Source organism: Salmo salar, chromosome ssa04 (genome assembly GCF_905237065.1).
Source record: "Salmo salar chromosome ssa04, Ssal_v3.1, whole genome shotgun sequence".
Lineage (NCBI taxonomy): Eukaryota > Metazoa > Chordata > Actinopteri > Salmoniformes > Salmonidae > Salmo > Salmo salar.
In genome coordinates this window covers 13,762,519-13,780,775 of record NC_059445.1, presented here as the reverse complement: position 1 = coordinate 13,780,775, position 18,257 = coordinate 13,762,519, and the positions used below count along the sequence as shown (strand labels likewise).

Below are 18,257 nucleotides of genomic sequence, written 5' to 3'. Positions count from 1 at the left end.
TCTCTCCTCAATGTAGACAGTGTTCTAGACTTCTCTCCTCAATGTAGACAGTGTTCTAAACTTCTCTCCTCAATGTAGACAGTGTTCTAGACCTCTCTCCTCAATGTAGACAGTGTTCTAAACTTCTCTCCTCAATGTAGACAGTGTTCTAGACCTCTATCCTCAATGTAGACAGTGTTCTAGACCTCTCTCCTCAATGTAGACAGTGTTCTAGACCTCTCTCCTCAATGTAGACAGTGTTCTAGACCTCTCTCCTCAATGTAGACAGTGTTCTAGACCCCTCTCCTCAATGTAGACAGTGTTCTAGACCTCTCTTCTCTCCTCAATGTAGGCAGTGTTCTAGACCTCTCTTCTCTCCTCAATGTAGGCAGTGTTCTAGACCTCTCTTCTCTCCTCAATGTAGGCAGTGTTCTAGACAAAGCCTCTTCCACCCTCCTCTCAGCCTTCTCTTTTAGTTTATCCCACTAGCCTCTCCTCTCACCTCATCCACCCTCCTCTCAGCCTTCTCTTTTAGTTTATCCCACTAGCCTCTCCTCTCACCTCATCCACCCTCCTCTCAGCCTTCTCTTTTAGTTTATCCCACTAGCCTCTCCTCTCACCTCATCCACCCTCCTCTCAGCCTTCTCTTTTAGCTTAGCCTGCTCTCCTCCTCATTTTCTATCCCCCTCACCACATTCAAAGGGACTTTTGTCCCTGAGTTCAGGGGGCCCTCTCTGGGGCTTTGGGGGGGGGTGACCGGCCTGGGCCACCATCACCATGGAGCGCCCGGAGCCCAGAGCAGTCACCTCTGTCCCCATTGTCGTGCCCCCCCCTCTGAAAGGGCCTCTTTGATGGAGCAACAACCCCCTCCTGACCCACCAGGGGACACTTTCAAGGATTTGAATATCCCACGGGAGAGGCAGACCCAAAGCAGAGGTCATTACCAGTCACTGTCAATGGTAGAGAAGAAAGGGGGAATCAGTGTCAGGGAAGATGTTAGAAATCCTGAAGTCAGTCCCTCTCTATTCACGGCTTAGAGCTTTAACTTTCTGATCAATGACTCTTGGTTATTTTCATTCCAGTGTCTACCATGGTGTCACAATGGGGTGCTGAATGTGAGTGATTCAGTGCAAGGACATGTTAGACTGGAATGTTACTGTAGTCATGGGGTCCTTATTATGGCGACAAAGGGATAGGCATACAGTTACTTTAGTTTTTTACAAAAGTTTTTCATAACCGTGGGCCATCAGCGTAAACGTCCATCTCAATGCAATCTCTGTCCTCACCTTAACCACCACTGCTATCCACCTGCTGAGTTTGGGACCTCTGTTGTTCAGCCTGTGTGTTCTTGTAGGGCTGTTGTGTTCTGTAGTCTTCAGGGTTAATCTCTCTAGCCTTCCCTCTGGCTCGCTGGCTCTGGTACAAATCGACCGCTAGACCCTAGACCCTTATGCACTTGGTGGAAGTTTGACCATATTGCTTTAACAAATCAATTCCTCTCAGATCTCCACAATTGAAGAGGGTCCAGGGGTCAATTTGGCATTGGGCCTCTCTTGCTTGGTTTGGTTCTCTAGGTGAGGTCTTGTGAGGCTGAAACATCTGTGGTCGATGCCGACAAGTAGCTTCATTCATTCATTCACTTTCCTTATGACTCTGTTATGGGGTCAATTATAAATGTGTGCCATGGTTTTATCTGGGGTATGCTGTGTTTTCTGGCTATAGTGAGGGTTATACATAAGGTTATAACGTCAGACTGCTGGTGTACAGATAAATGTGCGCTTTTATTGTCTGCTGTTGTGGATGTGTTGTTGCACTCAAAATGGTCCTCTCAGTGGATCTTCCACACTCATACTGGTGCATGTTGTTGTCCTGTTAAGTCTCTGTTGAGGCCAGCCATGTTGCAGGGTTCTGACTAGAGGGAGTACAGCTACGACCGGAAGTTCGTTTTTCATAGCTGGTTAGGAGAATTGACCCAGCAGGTTAGGAGACATAGGTTAAGGTTAGGAAAATGGTTAGGGTTAGCTAAAATGCTCTCCTAACCTACTATGAAAAGTAACTTCCGGTCGTAGCTGTACTCCCTCGTCACAACCATGTTGCGTGGAGTGAGGTGCATGATGGGAAATGTTAGCGTCTGCTGTTGCCATGGCGATGGTCCTGTCTATACTGTATATACTACAATAGGGACAAAGCAATGGTAGGGTGGAAGTGGTGAGTTATCTCTCAGCAAAGTCTGTTGATCTGTTGGCTTTGCATGGCAGGGTTTTATTAAAATAGGGGTTACAATGATGTCATCGTTTTATCAATGATGGTAATGTGAAAAGTCTTCTTTTTTAACCAATCAGGTCAGAGTCCTAAAATAATAAGAGCTAAGGGGGTTGGTTTAGAGCGAACCGACTCTCAGACCGTAGGGGAGTTCCCAAGACGACGCAAGGGTAGGTACTACCAACAACGACGCCTGAAACTTGGTTCTGAATACTCATCTCTCATTCTCCCCGAACGTGTCTGAACTCAACGCATGCTTCTGAATGTTCTCCTGTGACCTGTGACATCACGTGGTATCCTGTCTCATCCAATCAACTAACTCCTGGACCAGCGGGCCCCCTCTTCTGTTCAGTTGTCATTTCTGATTCCACATTTTGTTCTCATAACATGTTTTTGAACCGCACCAACACCCTACAGATATTATCCTCTAGGCTTCTTCAGGAAATGGTGGAATGATCATATCTCAGGAATGCTATTGTTGTCCAGTGGAAGATCTCCAGTACGTAGGAGAACGTTGTCAGTGTACTAGTGTACCGCACCAACAACCAAATCTCAAGCCCACGTATTCAAAGTAATCAATAGCATTAATGTATTACACGAGTACAGTAATTGATTCTTAGGTTACTGACACACACAAACACACCAGTGATGGACTGTTCTAACCATTTACCTCTTGTATTTTTAACACTTTTTGGCATGCTCCTGTTTCAACATGTAATAAATTCTATCATGTGCTCTTTATTGTATTTGTAATGGAAGAAAGTTTATTGCTCAGGTACGATGAATGATATTTTCCCCTCTTTTTATGTTCTATTCAGATATATATATCTCCGGTTTGCATGAAGGGAGTTTAGTGCTGTACTGTAAGCTGAGAAGTGTAAGTGCTGCTGTCCTGTAGACTGCAGCACCAGATGGTGTTTTCTAGCCAGTCTGAGGGAGCTATGCTGAATGTGTTTCTATAGCACCCGGGTTGCCAGATTGGGCTCTGTTACGTTAACCATGCGGATACTCAATGTGGACATACTCTATAAACCTATAACCAATTGATTACGTTTTTGTATTACACTCAACTTCTCATATTGGAATCCAGCCTACAGTTTTAGTCTTGCAAGGAGGTATTGTGGCTTTTAGGGACCTCTGTTGGCCAAATGAAAGCCTACCTCCCCACCACCTTTTGTATGATGGAATGTATTGTGTTGCGATGATGGTGCGTGATGAGAAAGATTCCCCTCCCCTCTACAGCCAAGCCCGCCCCTTTGGAGATCAAGCCCCTACCTGAGTGGGAGGAGTCATCGGCGCCCGTCCGCTCGCCTGTCACCAGGTCTTTTGCTCGGGAGTAAGTGTCTTAACCTTTGACCTTTCACCTCTACAGCAGCTCAGGGTCAAAGTGGCCCTTAGGCACAGATCTAGGATTATTGTCGCTCACCGCATCCTAACCATTTGGGAGTAAAACATAAAGCTGACCTTAGGTCAGTGTCAACTTAGTTGAATTCCTTTCTACTGCATGTGACTATAGGTTTGGTATTCTATCAGAACACTAACCCTCCACGCATGACTTTAGTCACCTCATAACATGTCAAAGTAGTTATGTCTTAGAAATGAGCTTTTTGTCTTTTTCCAGTGAGTCATTTTTAATCTGCAGGGAACTCTGCAGGCACTGCTGCTATTTGTGTGTGTGTGTGTTAAACAGTGTGTGTGTGTGTGTGATGCTGCTCAGTCCCTCCAGGTTCCCCATGCCCCCCAGGCCTCCCTCGGTGCATAGCACCGCCTCCAGCACCGACTCCGAGGACTGTGATGAGAATTATGTAGCCATGGTCTCTAAGGCAGACGAACTAGTATGTAACACACGTCCTCAACTACTCTCTTCTAAAATATTCATGTTAAATCCTACAGTGATTTATGTACATTTTCTAACAAAAAAACTTGTCACATTAATAAGCTAATGTTCCACATACCGTCAGTAGCCAATGAATGTATTACAATTCAATTATATTTTTTTATTCATGGTAAAGTGCACCATTTGCAATGTAATTTGTCTGATGGCATATCTTAGTGGGCTGAATATCCATAGAACATCAGTATGCAGAATAATTGAAATACACTACATGACCAAAGGTATGTGGACACCTGCTCTTCCAATCTCATTCCAAAATCATGGGCATTAATATGGAGTTGGTCCCCCTTTGCTGCTATAACAGCCTCCACTCTTCTGGGAAGGCTTTCCAATAGATGTTGGAACATTGCTGCATTAGTGAGGTCGGGCACTGATGTTGGACGATTAGGCCTGGCTTGCAGTCGGCATTTCAATTCATCCGAAAGGTGTTTGATGGGGTTGAGGTCAGGGCTCTGTGCAGGCCAGTCAAGTTCTTCCACACAGATCTCGACAAACCATTTCTGTATGGACTTCGCTTTGTGCACGGGTGCAAACAGGAGTGGGCCTTCCCCAAACTGTTGCCACAAAGTTGGAAGTACAGAACGGTCTAGAATTTCATTGTATGCTTTAGCATTAAGATTTCCCATCACTGGAACTAATGGGCCAGTGATGAAAAACAGCCCCAGACCATTATTCCTCCTTCACCAAACTTTAAAGTTGGCACTATGTATTGGGGCAGGTAGCGTTCTCCTTGCATCCGCCAAACACAGATTGTGATGGTGAAGAGTGATTCATCACTCCAGAGAATGCGTTTCCACTGCTCCAGAGTCCAATGGCGGCAAGCTTTACACCACTCCAGCCCACGCTTGGCATTGTGCATGGTGATCTTAGGCTTGTGTGCGGCTGCTCGGCCATGGAAACACATTTCATGAAACTCCAGACGAACAGGTCTTGTGCTGACCTTGCTTCCAGAGGCAGTTTGGAACTCGGTAGTGAGTGTTGCAATCGAGGACAGACGTTTTTTTGCGCCCTACGCGCTTCAGCACTCGGCGGTCCCGTTCTGTGAGCTTGTGTGGCCTACCACTTTGTGGCTGAGCCGTTGGTGCTCCTAGACGTTTCCACTTCACAATAACAGCACTTACAGTTGACCGCGGAAGCTCTAGCAGGGCAGAAATGTTAGGAACTGACTTGTTGGAAAGGTGGCATCCTATGATGGTATCATGTTGAAAGTCACAGAGCTTGTCAGTCAGGCCATTCTACTGCCAATGTTTGTCTATGGAGATAGCGTGGCTGTATGCTTGATTTTATACACCCATCAGCAACGGGTGTGGCTGAAATAGCCGAATCCACTAATTTGAAGGGGTGTCCACATACTTTTGTGTATATAGTGTAGTTTGACGTCACTTCAAAACATACTACTGTTGTTTTGTTAGTGTGGTGATATTGAAATGATGAGTCCACGTTTCTTGTTTCTAGTTTCCCATGTTAGTATAGTATACCTAGTAAAAGTTACACTCCGTTATCATCCTCCTCGGCCTCCCAAACCTCATCTTTTATGGAGAAATCGATGGTTGCCACAGAAGGACTCCTCCTCTTCAACACTTCTATTTTCTTCCTCTTCTTTCCCCCTCCATCACTTGTCATCCTTCTTTTTTGTCTTTTTCGTTTGCGCTTTCACTCTTTTCCCCCCATAGGTATTCAGTCCATCTGATGGACATCTCCTTCCCCCTGCAGGTATTCAGTCCATCTGATGGACATCTCCTTCCCCCCGCAGGTATTCAGTCCATCTGATGGACATCTCCTTCCCCCTGCAGGTATTCAGTCCATCTGATGGACATCTCCTTCCCCCCGCAGGTATTCAGTCCATCTGATGGACATCTCCTTCCCCCCGCAGGTATTCAGTCCATCTGATGGACATCTCCTTCCCCCGCAGGTATTCAGTCCATCTGATGGACATCTCCTTCCCCCGCAGGTATTCAGTCCATCTGATGGACATCTCCTTCCCCCTGCAGGTATTCAGTCCATCTGATGGACATCTCCTTCCCCCTGCAGGTATTCAGTCCATCTGATGGACATCTCCTTCCCCCTGCAGGTATTCAGTCCATCTGATGGACATCTCCTTCCCCCTGCAGGTATTCAGTCCATCTGATGGACATCTCCTTCCCCCGCAGGTATTCAGTCCATCTGATGGACATCTCCTTCCCCCCGCAGGTATTCAGTCCATCTGATGGACATCTCCTTCCCCCCGCAGGTATTCAGTCCATCTGATGGACATCTCCTTCCCCCTGCAGGTATTCAGTCCATCTGATGGACATCTCTTTTCTTTGCTTCTTCTATTCTTCTAACTTGTGTTTTCCTTCCATCAGTTCTCAAGGACCATTTTTGTTGACAGGTCAGATATAAATAATTTTCCCTGGCTCAGGCTCCATGATCTGGTGGTGTAGGCACGTGAACACAACCCCGGCGACCAGGGTTTGATTTCTGTCTCCACCTTTCCCACTTTGTCTCCTAATTTGTCTCACCGCTGTTTCGTCTTCCCGCTGTTTCTAATCTGTCTGAATACAGCAAAAATGTCCTAAATACATTTTTTTTTTTAGATAAATATTTTCAGGTGGGAGTCATAAATTGAACAGCACAATCACTGTTTAACGTTGTTCCGTTCTCTCCTAAAGGAAATGATCTTAACTATACTAAATTGACTGGTTAACTTCACAACAACAAAATGGGTAATTTCCTGTATAGTATGTCTGCTTGATTGTTTGTTTTCCAGGTCTTTATGACCTTTTTATTGATATGTTTTCCCTTATATTTTCTTCACCTTTACCCAATGTTTACTTCCTGTTGCTTTTTTCACTCATTTATACTTTTTCCTAGTCCCTCTCTTCCTCCTCCCCCTCTCAGTACATCCTGTGTTATTGTTTGACCTCTGACCTTTCCCCGCTGTCTCTGTAGAGAGGAGTCCTTCTACTGCACTGTCCCCATCACCCCTGTTAAGAGGGAGATGGAGGGCCTTGACACCGTAGAGGAGGTGAGATGGGTTGCCAAGTGTGGTTAGACATTTGGAGCCTAACCGGAGATGCCCATAGAGCCTATGCTCTCACTGCATGGTGTGGGTTGTGGTGTAATTTCCCCCCAAAACCCACTAAGATTTCAGACACCGTCTGCAGTGGTAGTGTACATGCTGACGTGACTTGAGGTTTGCGTAATAGCTCAATGTATGTTTAATAGTAGACCGTTCTAGTTCTGTCTCCATTGTAGCTGTACTACCACTCCTCTTGCCCACTCCTAGAGTGTAGCACTAACATTTAATCATGCTCTGTGAGTGTCATCATTCCCCTATCTCCACTGTAACATGGTATCTCCATTGTTGCTTAGAACATGAAGCTGGGTGCGCCCATGACGGCGGACGGGGGGAGCAGCCCAATGGTGAAGCCCAAGGGTGACAAGCAGGTGGAGTACCTGGACCTAGACCTGGACCCCGGCAAGTCTACCCCACCACGGAAGGTGAGACCGATCTCTCTCACACTCACACACGCACACACAAACAAACTTGAAACTGACCTGTGGGTGTTCCTCTCCAGAAGAAGAGTAATGGGATTGGTCTGGCAGTGTCAGATGAGCGGGTGGACTACGTGGTGGTGGACCAGCAGCGGACGCAGGCCCTCAAGAGCACCCGGGAGGCCTGGAACGACGGACGCCAGTCCACAGAGACAGACTCCTCCACCAAAGGGCCCAAGTGACCCCCAGCTCACCCAGCTATAGCCCCACGCTGCTGGGCCGCAGACATTACTCCAAGCCCGGGCTCGGGCCCCGGCCTTCACCTCCTCCACCTCCTCCAGACTCCTAGTGCCGAAGTGAAGGGGCCGGTGGACCTCCAGGGCCGCTGAACTGTCTTTAGTTTACACTGCCATCAGTCAGTCCGAGGACAGAACAGCGACAGCACAGCGCCCCTCTGTGGCAGACAGGGGGTATGTGCCAGGAATAAGCTGAATGCAGTATGGATGCAAGTAGGTTTGATTGATGTATCAGTCCTCACCTGCCTGATATGGGGACTCTGTAAAGACATTACCACATCCACAAAGACTTGGAGTCTGGAACACTTACTGCCACTTATGGTGGATTTCAGTTTAGATTTTTCCTCTAGATGGTTGGAGAATGACCAGGAGAAGACTTAAAAACATTTCCTTTATGATTAAATCACAACACTGTGGGACACTGTCTGGAGTCTGTTTTGGGAGAGAATGGGTCATCTCTCTTTCAGAATCAGAATGCTTAGTGTCTACTTAATACTTTACTGCCAAGGTTGCCTAGTTTTGCTGGTAGGAAATTGGGCCATTTTTCTCTTGTACAGGTCTAATATTATCCAAAACATTGTAAGAGAGAGAACCAGGTTTTCTTAGTGAAAAACTTGTTGTGAATGCAAGGAAATAGACTACAAGTAACTTTTTCTGAAACGCAACTGACCAAGTGCTCAATCAAAGGTTTGGATTCACTGAAACAACTTCATTTAATCGACTGAGAAATGATTATTTTCCGCGTTTAGTTTTTAGTGGAAGAGGAAACGGCTTGACATTTGCAAAACGAAAAGTCTGTACAAAGTGTTATGTATATAAACAGAAAGTGTCCTTTATTCAACACTATATACGGTGTGTGTGTGGTAATTCTGCAGGGTGGAATTCCATACGCTCTCCGAGATGGTATCGGGACATGTGATATGAAATGACAGAATCAACTGTGACGGCTTTTAACGGGAAGCTCCCCGACACTTTCTGTGAGTTATGCAAAGGTGTCAAACGTAGGTTTATAGAAGAGAGAAATCAGGTACTCATTCAAATACTAATAACAGCTATTTCCATTTCTAATTTATTTTGAGTTATCTCAACGATAGCTGTCCCAAGTAATAATCTATAAATGGACAGATTTGATGCTATAGAGCAAAGTGCTGTTGAAAATGCCTTCTCAACGAGCGCCAGTCAATTTGTTTCAGGAGTTTATTATTGTGATGGCGTGTCGATTTCATTATCTCTCTTAGGTTTTAATTTATTTCAAATGGATTTACACACACACACACCTTCTGGGATCTGATGTATGTATGTATGCCTTACGATCTACTTTACTTGATATGTCTTTGTAAATAGTGAGAAATTGTGATGTTTTACCTAAAAAGAAAATAATTCAGAATCGTAGTGTTTTTTTTCATGATGACTATTGGCTTTACTAACTTTCCAGGGACCCTATTCAGGTATCTCAGTAGGAGTGCAGAAGCCGGTTTCCCGAAAGTCCAGCTTAAGGCTAAATTCATTGTTAGAACCATAGGATCCTACGGTTCTAATGATGAACTTAGCCTTGAGATAGTTTTGGGAACCCGGCCCTGGTTTAGGATCAGGTCTCCACTGTTCATGTAATCTTAGTCATTGTAAAAGGCAAAACAACTGATTCTAGATCAGCACTCTTACTGAGATGCTCCATGAATACAGGCCCATTTCTCTCTAAGTCCTAAGCATGTTTTACCAGGAGAGTTAGTCTTTGCTGTATATATTTGCACCAACTATTCCAGCATGTATCATTTGAATTGAAAAGCTGTGCCTGTACTGTCATTTCCATACTACTTAATTCTCACCATCCCATTGCAGCTTTCTGTCTCGAGACCAACTGCAAAACGTTGATGCTTTATCTTTTTTTAATGAATCAAAAGAGAAACATTTCCATTTGAAAGTAAACTAAATAAAAACAACCTTTTTGAGTCTTCTGTTTGTCACCTACACCCTACAGTATGTCACCTATGTTAAAAAAAATGTTGGCGTACAATAGGGAGGGAAACTGGAGGGAAAAAAGGATAAAAAGAACAAAGGCCAGGAAGTCCCACCCACTGAGGCTGGTGGGAGGAGCTGGAGGACATGCTCATTGTAATGACTGGAATGGAGTCTAACATGGTTTGTGTTTGACCATCTATTCCATTCCAGCCATTACAATGAGCCCGTCCTCCTGTAGCTCCTCTGGACCACAGACATTTCTATAGAGGAATGAGAAATGCATGCACAAAGTGATGTGCTGTACTAAATTGTGCTATTCTGTTTGAGGAAGTGTCCAAATGCCTACCACTTCCCCAATCAATGATTACCTCACCTGTTCACTATTCTCTCATTTTAATAGGATAGCTCTCCATTTAGCCACCAAGGAAAAAAACTCTTCAACATGCAGTAATTTACATACAAATCTAATCTCTCACATTTCAGTAACTTCCCTTGAAGATTTGGTGCAACATGTAATCTGGATGAAAAGGGGACAGTTGTCAATGTATGGGAAGTGTGCTTGGACTGAGTGGGTAGAAAGATGAAAGAATTGATTGCACTTAGGGTTTTTGTACTACATTGGCTGCATTAAGACAGGCAGCCCAATTCTGATTTTTTTTCTTCACTAATTGGTATTTTGACCAAACAGATCAGCTCTGAAAAAGATCTGATGTGATTGGTCAAAAGACTAATTAGTGAAGAAAAATTTGAATTGGGATGCCTGTGTAAACGCACCCTTCTAGTCTTTACTCCTCTCTTGTCACTGTTTGACACAGTAGCTTGCAGAGAGACTTATGTGCACTAATAATACATTAGCATGTTCCTGTCATTTTAACACATTTAAATGGAAATCCAATTATTATAAAAGGACTGTAATCATAATTAGTCAAAGAATGTACTTGAGGAGCAGTGGAAATGTGGCTGGTGGAGATAGCCTGAAGTATTCCAGTTTCTTCTATGATTAATCTTCAACACATTCTTATTTTTTATCATTTCTTTGTGTGATCCAATTTTTTAGCATATCTGATTCAAACAACCAAAAATGACATGGAATCGGATATTTCAAGGTACATTTCAAACCACCACCATATGTGGTTTGAAAATCAGATAAATCTGATTCCAGGCCATGCGACTTGTCTGAACAGTTAAATCTGATTTGCCCTCAAGTGGTTTTTAGACTTACGTGGCATATCTTGTTGCTTGCTAGCTGGTCTGTTAACAGTTTCACTGAAACGTGGTAGCTAACTAGCTAGCTTGTTAATTGTTTACAAACTAATTAGTGAATGTGCTAAACAGCTACCTAAGTACCTAGTTGATTGCTGTGGCTTGCCAAAAAATACGGGTTTTGAAAGTTGGATCATTTTATCCTTCGATGCTTTAAAAGCGTTTTAACACTGATTTTGAACATTCGGAGCAACTGGCAAACATCCATGGCAGGCATTGTGTTCACCTTAGCATGCTACACACTTAGTTGTACTCAATCTGATGTGATCGGTCAAAAGACCAATTAGTGTAGAAAAAAAGATCAGAATTGAGCTACCTTTGTAAACGCAGCCTTCAAGCCTCTACTTCACTTTTCTTGTCACTGCCGCAGTAGCTTGTAGAGAGACTTCTTACGTGCACTCATAATAAATTAGCCTTTCATGTCGTTTTTGACACATTTTAAATGGAAATCAGCAGAGGACCTAATCATAATTAGTCTCAAAATGAACTTGTTGAGGAGCAGTGGAAATGTGGCAGGCGGAGATGGCCTGAAGTACTCTGGTTTCTATTATGATTCATCTGAAACACATTCTTATTTTTATGTCTGTGTTTGTTTTCCATAGTTCCCAATTTATTTACTTCTACTGTCGGGATCATTAAGTTGGGCGTATTCCATAAATTATGAGCATGGCATTGTTCTTGAATGTCTGTTGTTTTGTTCTGTTTTGTTTTGTCTCACTGTTCATCTGGTTGAAAAATAATTGTTAGAAAGAGGAACCACCATGTAAAACAATGGGTAGGGACTTATAGGAACCACCACGTAAACTAGTCATTTATCAATGTCAGTCTTGCCATTGCTGTTGACCAATTACACCACTAGGGGGCATGGTTGCTTGACAAACCAGTGAAGAAGTTGACGGGTTCTTCTACATTGGGCGTCACGTTGAGCGCGACAGGGTGCTGCAGTACATTCTGAGAAAGATCGATGGACATTGTTTATTTTTTGACAAGAACACTCACCGGAGTTGAATGTTCAACTATGTTATTATGGAAGATGAGTAATGATATGTAGCCTAAACTTATCACATACACATCAGAAGATACATTTTGTAACAGTTTTATTTATTGGACTTCATATACATGGGAATGGTAGAAACACCTTCAGGACTAGTATCCTAGACACAGATTAAACCTAGTTCTTGACTAAAAAGTGTCCTTAATGTAGAATCTCAACTGGAAGTGTTTTTAGTCGAGGACTAGGCAGGGAAACCGTCCGTCTGTGCACATTGGAAGCTGCAGGATCAGCTAAAGGTCCTATATGATAGGTTCTACTCCAGTGGTTATGATGAAACAACTGGCACCACTTCAATGAATCCACATTGTTTTTCAACCCAAGTCCTGTAGGTGGACAATAAGCCAAGACACCCTCTTAAATCTCACACTTTTACTTTTAGCCACATATATCATCAAAGTAACTTTGCAAAGGGCATACATACTATATCACAATATGTCACTGTCGATATATCACGGCAGAATTCTTCCCCTTTCCCAGTCCCAAAGACATTCGGCAACACCTCAACATAAATCTCGGAGTACTTCCTCTAACCCGCATCATACAGATTTATACTGTTGAAACCGGTCTCCCATTTATTCCTCAAATACAGAAGAACTAGAGCAAATGGCGCTAGGCTAGCTACCGTTGGGCGGCCATCTTTAATCCAATAAATCACTACTACTCCACATCTGAAGATAGATTTACTCATTGGCTACAGTCACAGATGTCTGTGTTTTGCTGTACTGCATTAAGACTCTGATCGCTGAGTAAAGAACCTAATTGAAGTAAATTAGTTTTGATTGACAGTCTATTGCTGTAGTGCATGTGTGTCAAACTCATTCCATGGAGGGCCTAGTGTTTGCTGGTTTTAGGGTTTTCCTTTCAGTGAAGACCTAGACAACCAGGTGAGGGGAGTTCCTTACTAATTACTGACCTTAATTCATCAATCAAGTTCAAAGGGAGGAGCGTAAACCCACAGACACTCGGCCTCCATGGAATGAGTATGACACGTGGTGTAGTGGGACAGAGCAAGGAAGCTGTGATATTGCTACTGGGTTAGCTACATTACCTGGGTTGTCTCTACCAGGGCTACTGTATGCGAGCATTCATATTGCTGTAACATCATATACTCAAATGTTATGTTTGTCTCAGCTGTTTACCAAGAAAAGTGACGTGGTGTCCACTTTGTTGTTTGAATCCCAGATTGCCCCTTTAATTTCCCTGCTTTCGTCCAATAGGTGACTAAGCCTGTTGACTGTCACTCTGCTACTCGATGCTCTTGACCGTGTTATTTTTAGTTGTACTAAAACATAATACACATTTCCATAGATTATTATATGAGCTGGTCGCTGTGACCTTTTTTACCTCACATTCTCTGTGGTGCTGAATGTGCGAGGTACTGGTATGCCTCGTTATGATAAGAATAATGGCTCACATTGGTTTGGAGAATGTAGAACCCATCTAGCTTTCCTTGATCAGTGTTATTCTGACTGCAAACACTTTATCCTTCATCTCTATTGACTACAAAGGTGTTTTGTTTTAGGTTGCTGACAAGCATTTTAATGTAAAGATGTTAGATATCAAACCAGCCTGGGATGTTGAGAAGCCACTGTGTGTGTGTGTGTGTGTGTGCGTGTGTGTGTGCGTGTGTGTTAGGGCTGTGACGATACCAATATCGCAATATCTTTTCCATGGCAATAATGAAAACACGAAGCAAACCAAACTCTTTAGTCCTTTAAAAACCTGCTGTATGTAACATATTGTGCTACAGCTTAGAAAATAAATACATGTGACTCTGGATGACATCATAATGTTTGTTTCCAACATTAGAGCTGATTTCTAAACAAGTTCAACCCGCTTTGTGTTTTGTTCCCTTACCACCATACTAACGAGTATCGCCATACTGTTATCGTCCCGGCCCTAGTGTGTATGCGTGCTTGTGTGTGTTTGACCATGTGTTCATGTTGAGAAAGATATAGAGACAGTATGTGAGTGCATTTTTGGGAGAAAGAGCGGGCAGTAGAGGGAGTGTGAGTGTGTTTTTGACACTGTTTGAGAGATGGAGAGAGACTGTGTGCATATTTTTGGGAGATGGAGAGAGAAAGACAGAGGAGGAGGAAGTGTGTGTGTGTGTGTGTGTGTGTGTGTGTGTGTGTGTGTGTGTGTGTGTGTGTGTGTGTGTGTGTGTGTGTGTGTGTGTGTGTGTGTGTGTGTGTGTGTGTGTGTGTGTGTGTGTGTGTGTGTGTGTGCTTCTCCATGCAGATTGGGATGTGAGGCTCTCTCTGCCGTATCTTTGACAGTGTGTGAGTAATGGAACAGTCCCTCGGTTCCAAACAGGGCCAACAGAATAATGATGAGCCTGGCTGGGAGGCTGGGAGAGGATGAGAGCTGCTCCGGGCCTGCCTGCCTGACTGTCCTGCTGGACCTCTGCCTGGACTGATGGGAGCTGTCAATAACTGAGCCCGGGACTCGCCTGGGCTGCACAACCCTGCCAGCATGTCTCTGGCTGTGGGTCTGTCTGTCTGTCTGTCTGTCTGTCTGTCTGTCTGTCTGTCTGTCTGTCTGTCTGCCAGCCTGCCAGCCAGCCTCTTCTCTAAGTCTGACTGTTTGCCTGCTGTTTGCCTGATTGGGGGAGTGTGTCGATCTGTATTGGGTATATTATCCTGCCAGTCTGTCTAGCTTATCAGTGTCTCTGTGGCCACCTGTATGTCCTTGTGCATGTGTGTCTGTCTACCTTTCTAGCGCTCTTTCATTCTGCCTGTCTGTCTGCTTCCCTCTCTCCCTCCAGACTCCCACCCTCTCTCCCTCCAGACTCCCACCCAGCCGTCTCCCTCTCTCCCTCCAGACTCCCACCCAGCCGTCTCCCTCTCTCCCTCCAGACTCCCACCCAGCCGTCTCCCTCTCTCCCTCCAGACTCCCACCCAGCCGTCTCCGTCTCTCCATCCAGACTCCCACCCAGCCGTCTCCGTCTCTCCCTCCAGACTCCCACCCAGCCGTCTCCCTCTCTCCCTCCAGACTCCCACCCAGCCGTCTCCCTCTCTCCCTCCAGACTCCCACCCAGCCGTCTCCCTCTCTCCCTCCAGACTCCCACCCAGCCGTCTCCCTCTCTCCCTCCAGACTCCCACCCAGCCATGTCCATCTCTGCGTCTAAAATGTTTGAATCCCATTAAGACCTGAACAGTGTCGGGGTGAATCTCAAACACTTCCATATGCGTCATCAATGTTGTGGGCCTCCAGTCAGACAGAATCGATCCATTCATGTGTCTCCCAAATGGCACCCTACCCCTACTTACTTCTTTCAATAGGGCTATTGTTAGAAATAGTGCACTATGTAGGCAACCTCCCTGTCCTGGCTCACTACACCAAGCCAAAACCCTCCTCAGGCACAACTCTCCCTCCTAACCTGTCTATCCTGTCAACTACACTTCACATCATCGCCTCAATTCCTCAACTTCCTGGAAACAAGTTAGTTCTTTTTAGTCCATTCTATTCATTCTATTTCTATGCATTTAATCCTCTCCAGTAAGCAAAATCCGGATAGATAACTTTTGAAAAACAGGGCCCAGGGGATGCGGATTGTTCAGTACCACCCTCTCACAAATAGGCTGGTTGTAATGAGATTTAGGGAGGATCAAGGACAGCGTTGTGTGGGACCGGAATATAATCAGAGCTTTGGAGAGGAAAGACATTAGTATATTCTAAATAGTAATAATAGTATTTAAAGTGTGGGATTGAATGAGGATTCATAGTTCAAGTTATGAGAACAATGATTTGAGTCATTATCCACTCTGCAATTTTTACTGCAGTTATTATACGTTGTTTTTAGGCCCATTAAACCAGATTATGCTAAGTCAGTAAGCTGGAGCTGCTCTGGTTTGAGGAAAAAGTTTATCTGCTGTGTCTTAAGCGCAATGTAATTCGTATATAACGACTCTATCATTGTAAAACTATCCGCTTCTTTCTCTTCTAGAATGCCAATAGTTGTCGTTCAGCAGTTATGATGATGGCATTACTTCCTCATGTAAAGTAGGACTAACTTTCCTGTACGTGATCAATGATTGGTTGAGAAGACATGTTCGCACTAGTTAGTTAAGAAGTGAATTAGTACTGAAACATGAGCCGAGCACAGCATCGCTCATGTTCAATTGAACTGGATGAATGCTACATTATTAGTTGACTGATTTCACCAACATTCAATGACAAATGGGCATCAAAGAGCGTGACATATTGGCAGATGAGATCAACTGTTGGTATTCCATTGATTGCAGAGAAGAGAAATAGACATGCCACGTGTGCTCATTCATTCCCCTTCGTCTACAGCGAGACGGAGTGTTAATTGCGGGTGAAGAGTGAGGGATCTGTGATGTGTGCAGATGGATTTGTCTCTAATTGCTCAGCTGCATGATCTCTGTGTGATGGGATGTCTTCTCTGTTTCCAGACCACGCATTAAAGTATCCAATCCCTCTCAGAAACGGATTCACATATCCACTCCACAATCAGTAAGTCATCTAGCCTACAGTAAGACTGTACTCAGAAGTGGATATATATACAGTACCAGTCAAAAGTTTGGACACACCTACTCATTCAAGGGTTTTTCTTTATTTGTACTATTTTCTACATTGTAGAATAATAGTAAAAACATGAAAACTATGAAATAACACATGGAATCATGTAGTAACCAACAAAGTGTTGAACAAATCAAAATATATTTTATATTCAGTAGCCACCCTTTGCCTTGATGACAGCATTGCATAATCTTGGCATTCTCTCAACCAGCTTCATAAGGTAGTCACCTGGAATGCATTTCAATTAACAGGTGGGCCTTAAGTTATTTGTGTAAGTTCTTTCCTTCTTAATGCATTTGAGCCAATCAGTTGTGTTGTGACAAGGTAGGGGTGGTATACAGAAGATAGCCCTGTTTGGTAAAATACCAAGTCCATATTATGGCAAGATCAGCTCAAATAAGCAAAGAGACAGTCCATCATTACTTTAAGTCTTGAAGGTCAGCCAATACGGAACATTTCAATAACTTTTAGAGATTCTTCAAGTGCAGTCTCAAAAACCATCAAGCGCTATGATGAAACTGGCTCTCACAAGGACCACCACAGGAATGGAAGACCCAGACTTACCTCTGCTGCAGAGGGTAAGTTCATTAGAGTTACCAGCCTCAGAAATTGCAGGCCAAATAAATGCTTCACAGAGTTCAAGTAACAGACACATCTCAACATCAACTGTTCAGAAGAGACTGCGTGAATCAGGCCTTCATGGTCGAATTGCTGCAAAGAAACCACTACTAAAGGACACCAATAAGAAGAGACTTGCTTGGGCCAAATTTGAGATTATTGGTTCCAACCGTTGTGTCTTTGTAAGACGGAGAGTAGGTGAACGGATGATCGCCGCATGTGTGGTTCCCACCGTGAAGTATGGAGGACTCCAGAGGTGTGATGATGCTTTTCTGGTGAAACTGTCAGTGATATATGTAGAATTCAAGGCACACTTAACCAGCATGGCTACCGCAGCATTCTGTAGCGATACGCCATCCCATCTGGTTTGTGCTTCGTGGGACTATCATTTGTTTTTCAACAGGACAATGAACCAACACACCTCCAGGCCGTGTAAGGGCTATTTTACCAAGAAGGAGAGTGATGGAGTGCTGCATTAGATGACCTGGCCTCCACAATCACCTGACCTCAACCCAATTGAGGTGGTTTGGGATGAGTTGGACCGCAGAGTGAAGGAAAAGCATCCAACAAGTACTTAGTATATTTGGGAACTCCTTCATGATTGTTTGGAATATCATTCCAGGCGAAGCTGGTTGAGAGAATGCCAAGAGTGTGCAAAGCTGTCCTCAAGGCAAAGGGTGGCTACTTTGAGAATCTAAAATCCAAAATATATTTTGATTTGTTTAACACTTTTTTGGTTACAAAATGATTTCTTATGTGTTATTTGATAGTTTTCACATCTTCACTATTATTCTACAATGTAGAAAATAGTAAAAATAAAGAAAAACCCTTGAATGAGTAGGTGTGTCCAAACATTTGACTGGTACTGTATATAGAGAGAGCTTTCTGGGTTAGTTTGTTTGCTTTTGTC

General features: G+C 44.0%; 1 protein-coding gene across 19 annotated transcripts in view; it reads left to right on the top strand.

The window, feature by feature from the left end:
- The window catches only part of LOC106602350 (GRB2-associated-binding protein 1), a 105,160-nt gene extending 95,312 nt beyond the window's left edge, over window positions 1–9,848 (top strand). For 13 of the 19 annotated variants that reach the window (XM_045716558.1, XM_045716556.1, XM_045716559.1 and 10 more), the window contains 5 exons: window positions 2,322–2,411; window positions 3,484–3,577; window positions 3,959–4,076; window positions 7,490–7,618; window positions 7,696–9,848. In XM_045716558.1, coding sequence (XP_045572514.1) covers window positions 2,322–2,411; window positions 3,484–3,577; window positions 3,959–4,076; window positions 7,490–7,618; window positions 7,696–7,854 — 590 coding nt within the window. In that variant the 3' untranslated portion in view covers window positions 7,855–9,848. Of the gene's footprint in view, window positions 1–2,321; window positions 2,412–3,483; window positions 3,578–3,958; window positions 4,077–7,066; window positions 7,143–7,489; window positions 7,619–7,695 lie in introns of all 19 variants that reach the window. The other 6 variants (XM_045716569.1, XM_045716562.1, XM_045716561.1 and 3 more) reach the window with 4 other exon arrangements.
- Window positions 9,849–18,257: the final 8,409 nt, after the last annotated feature.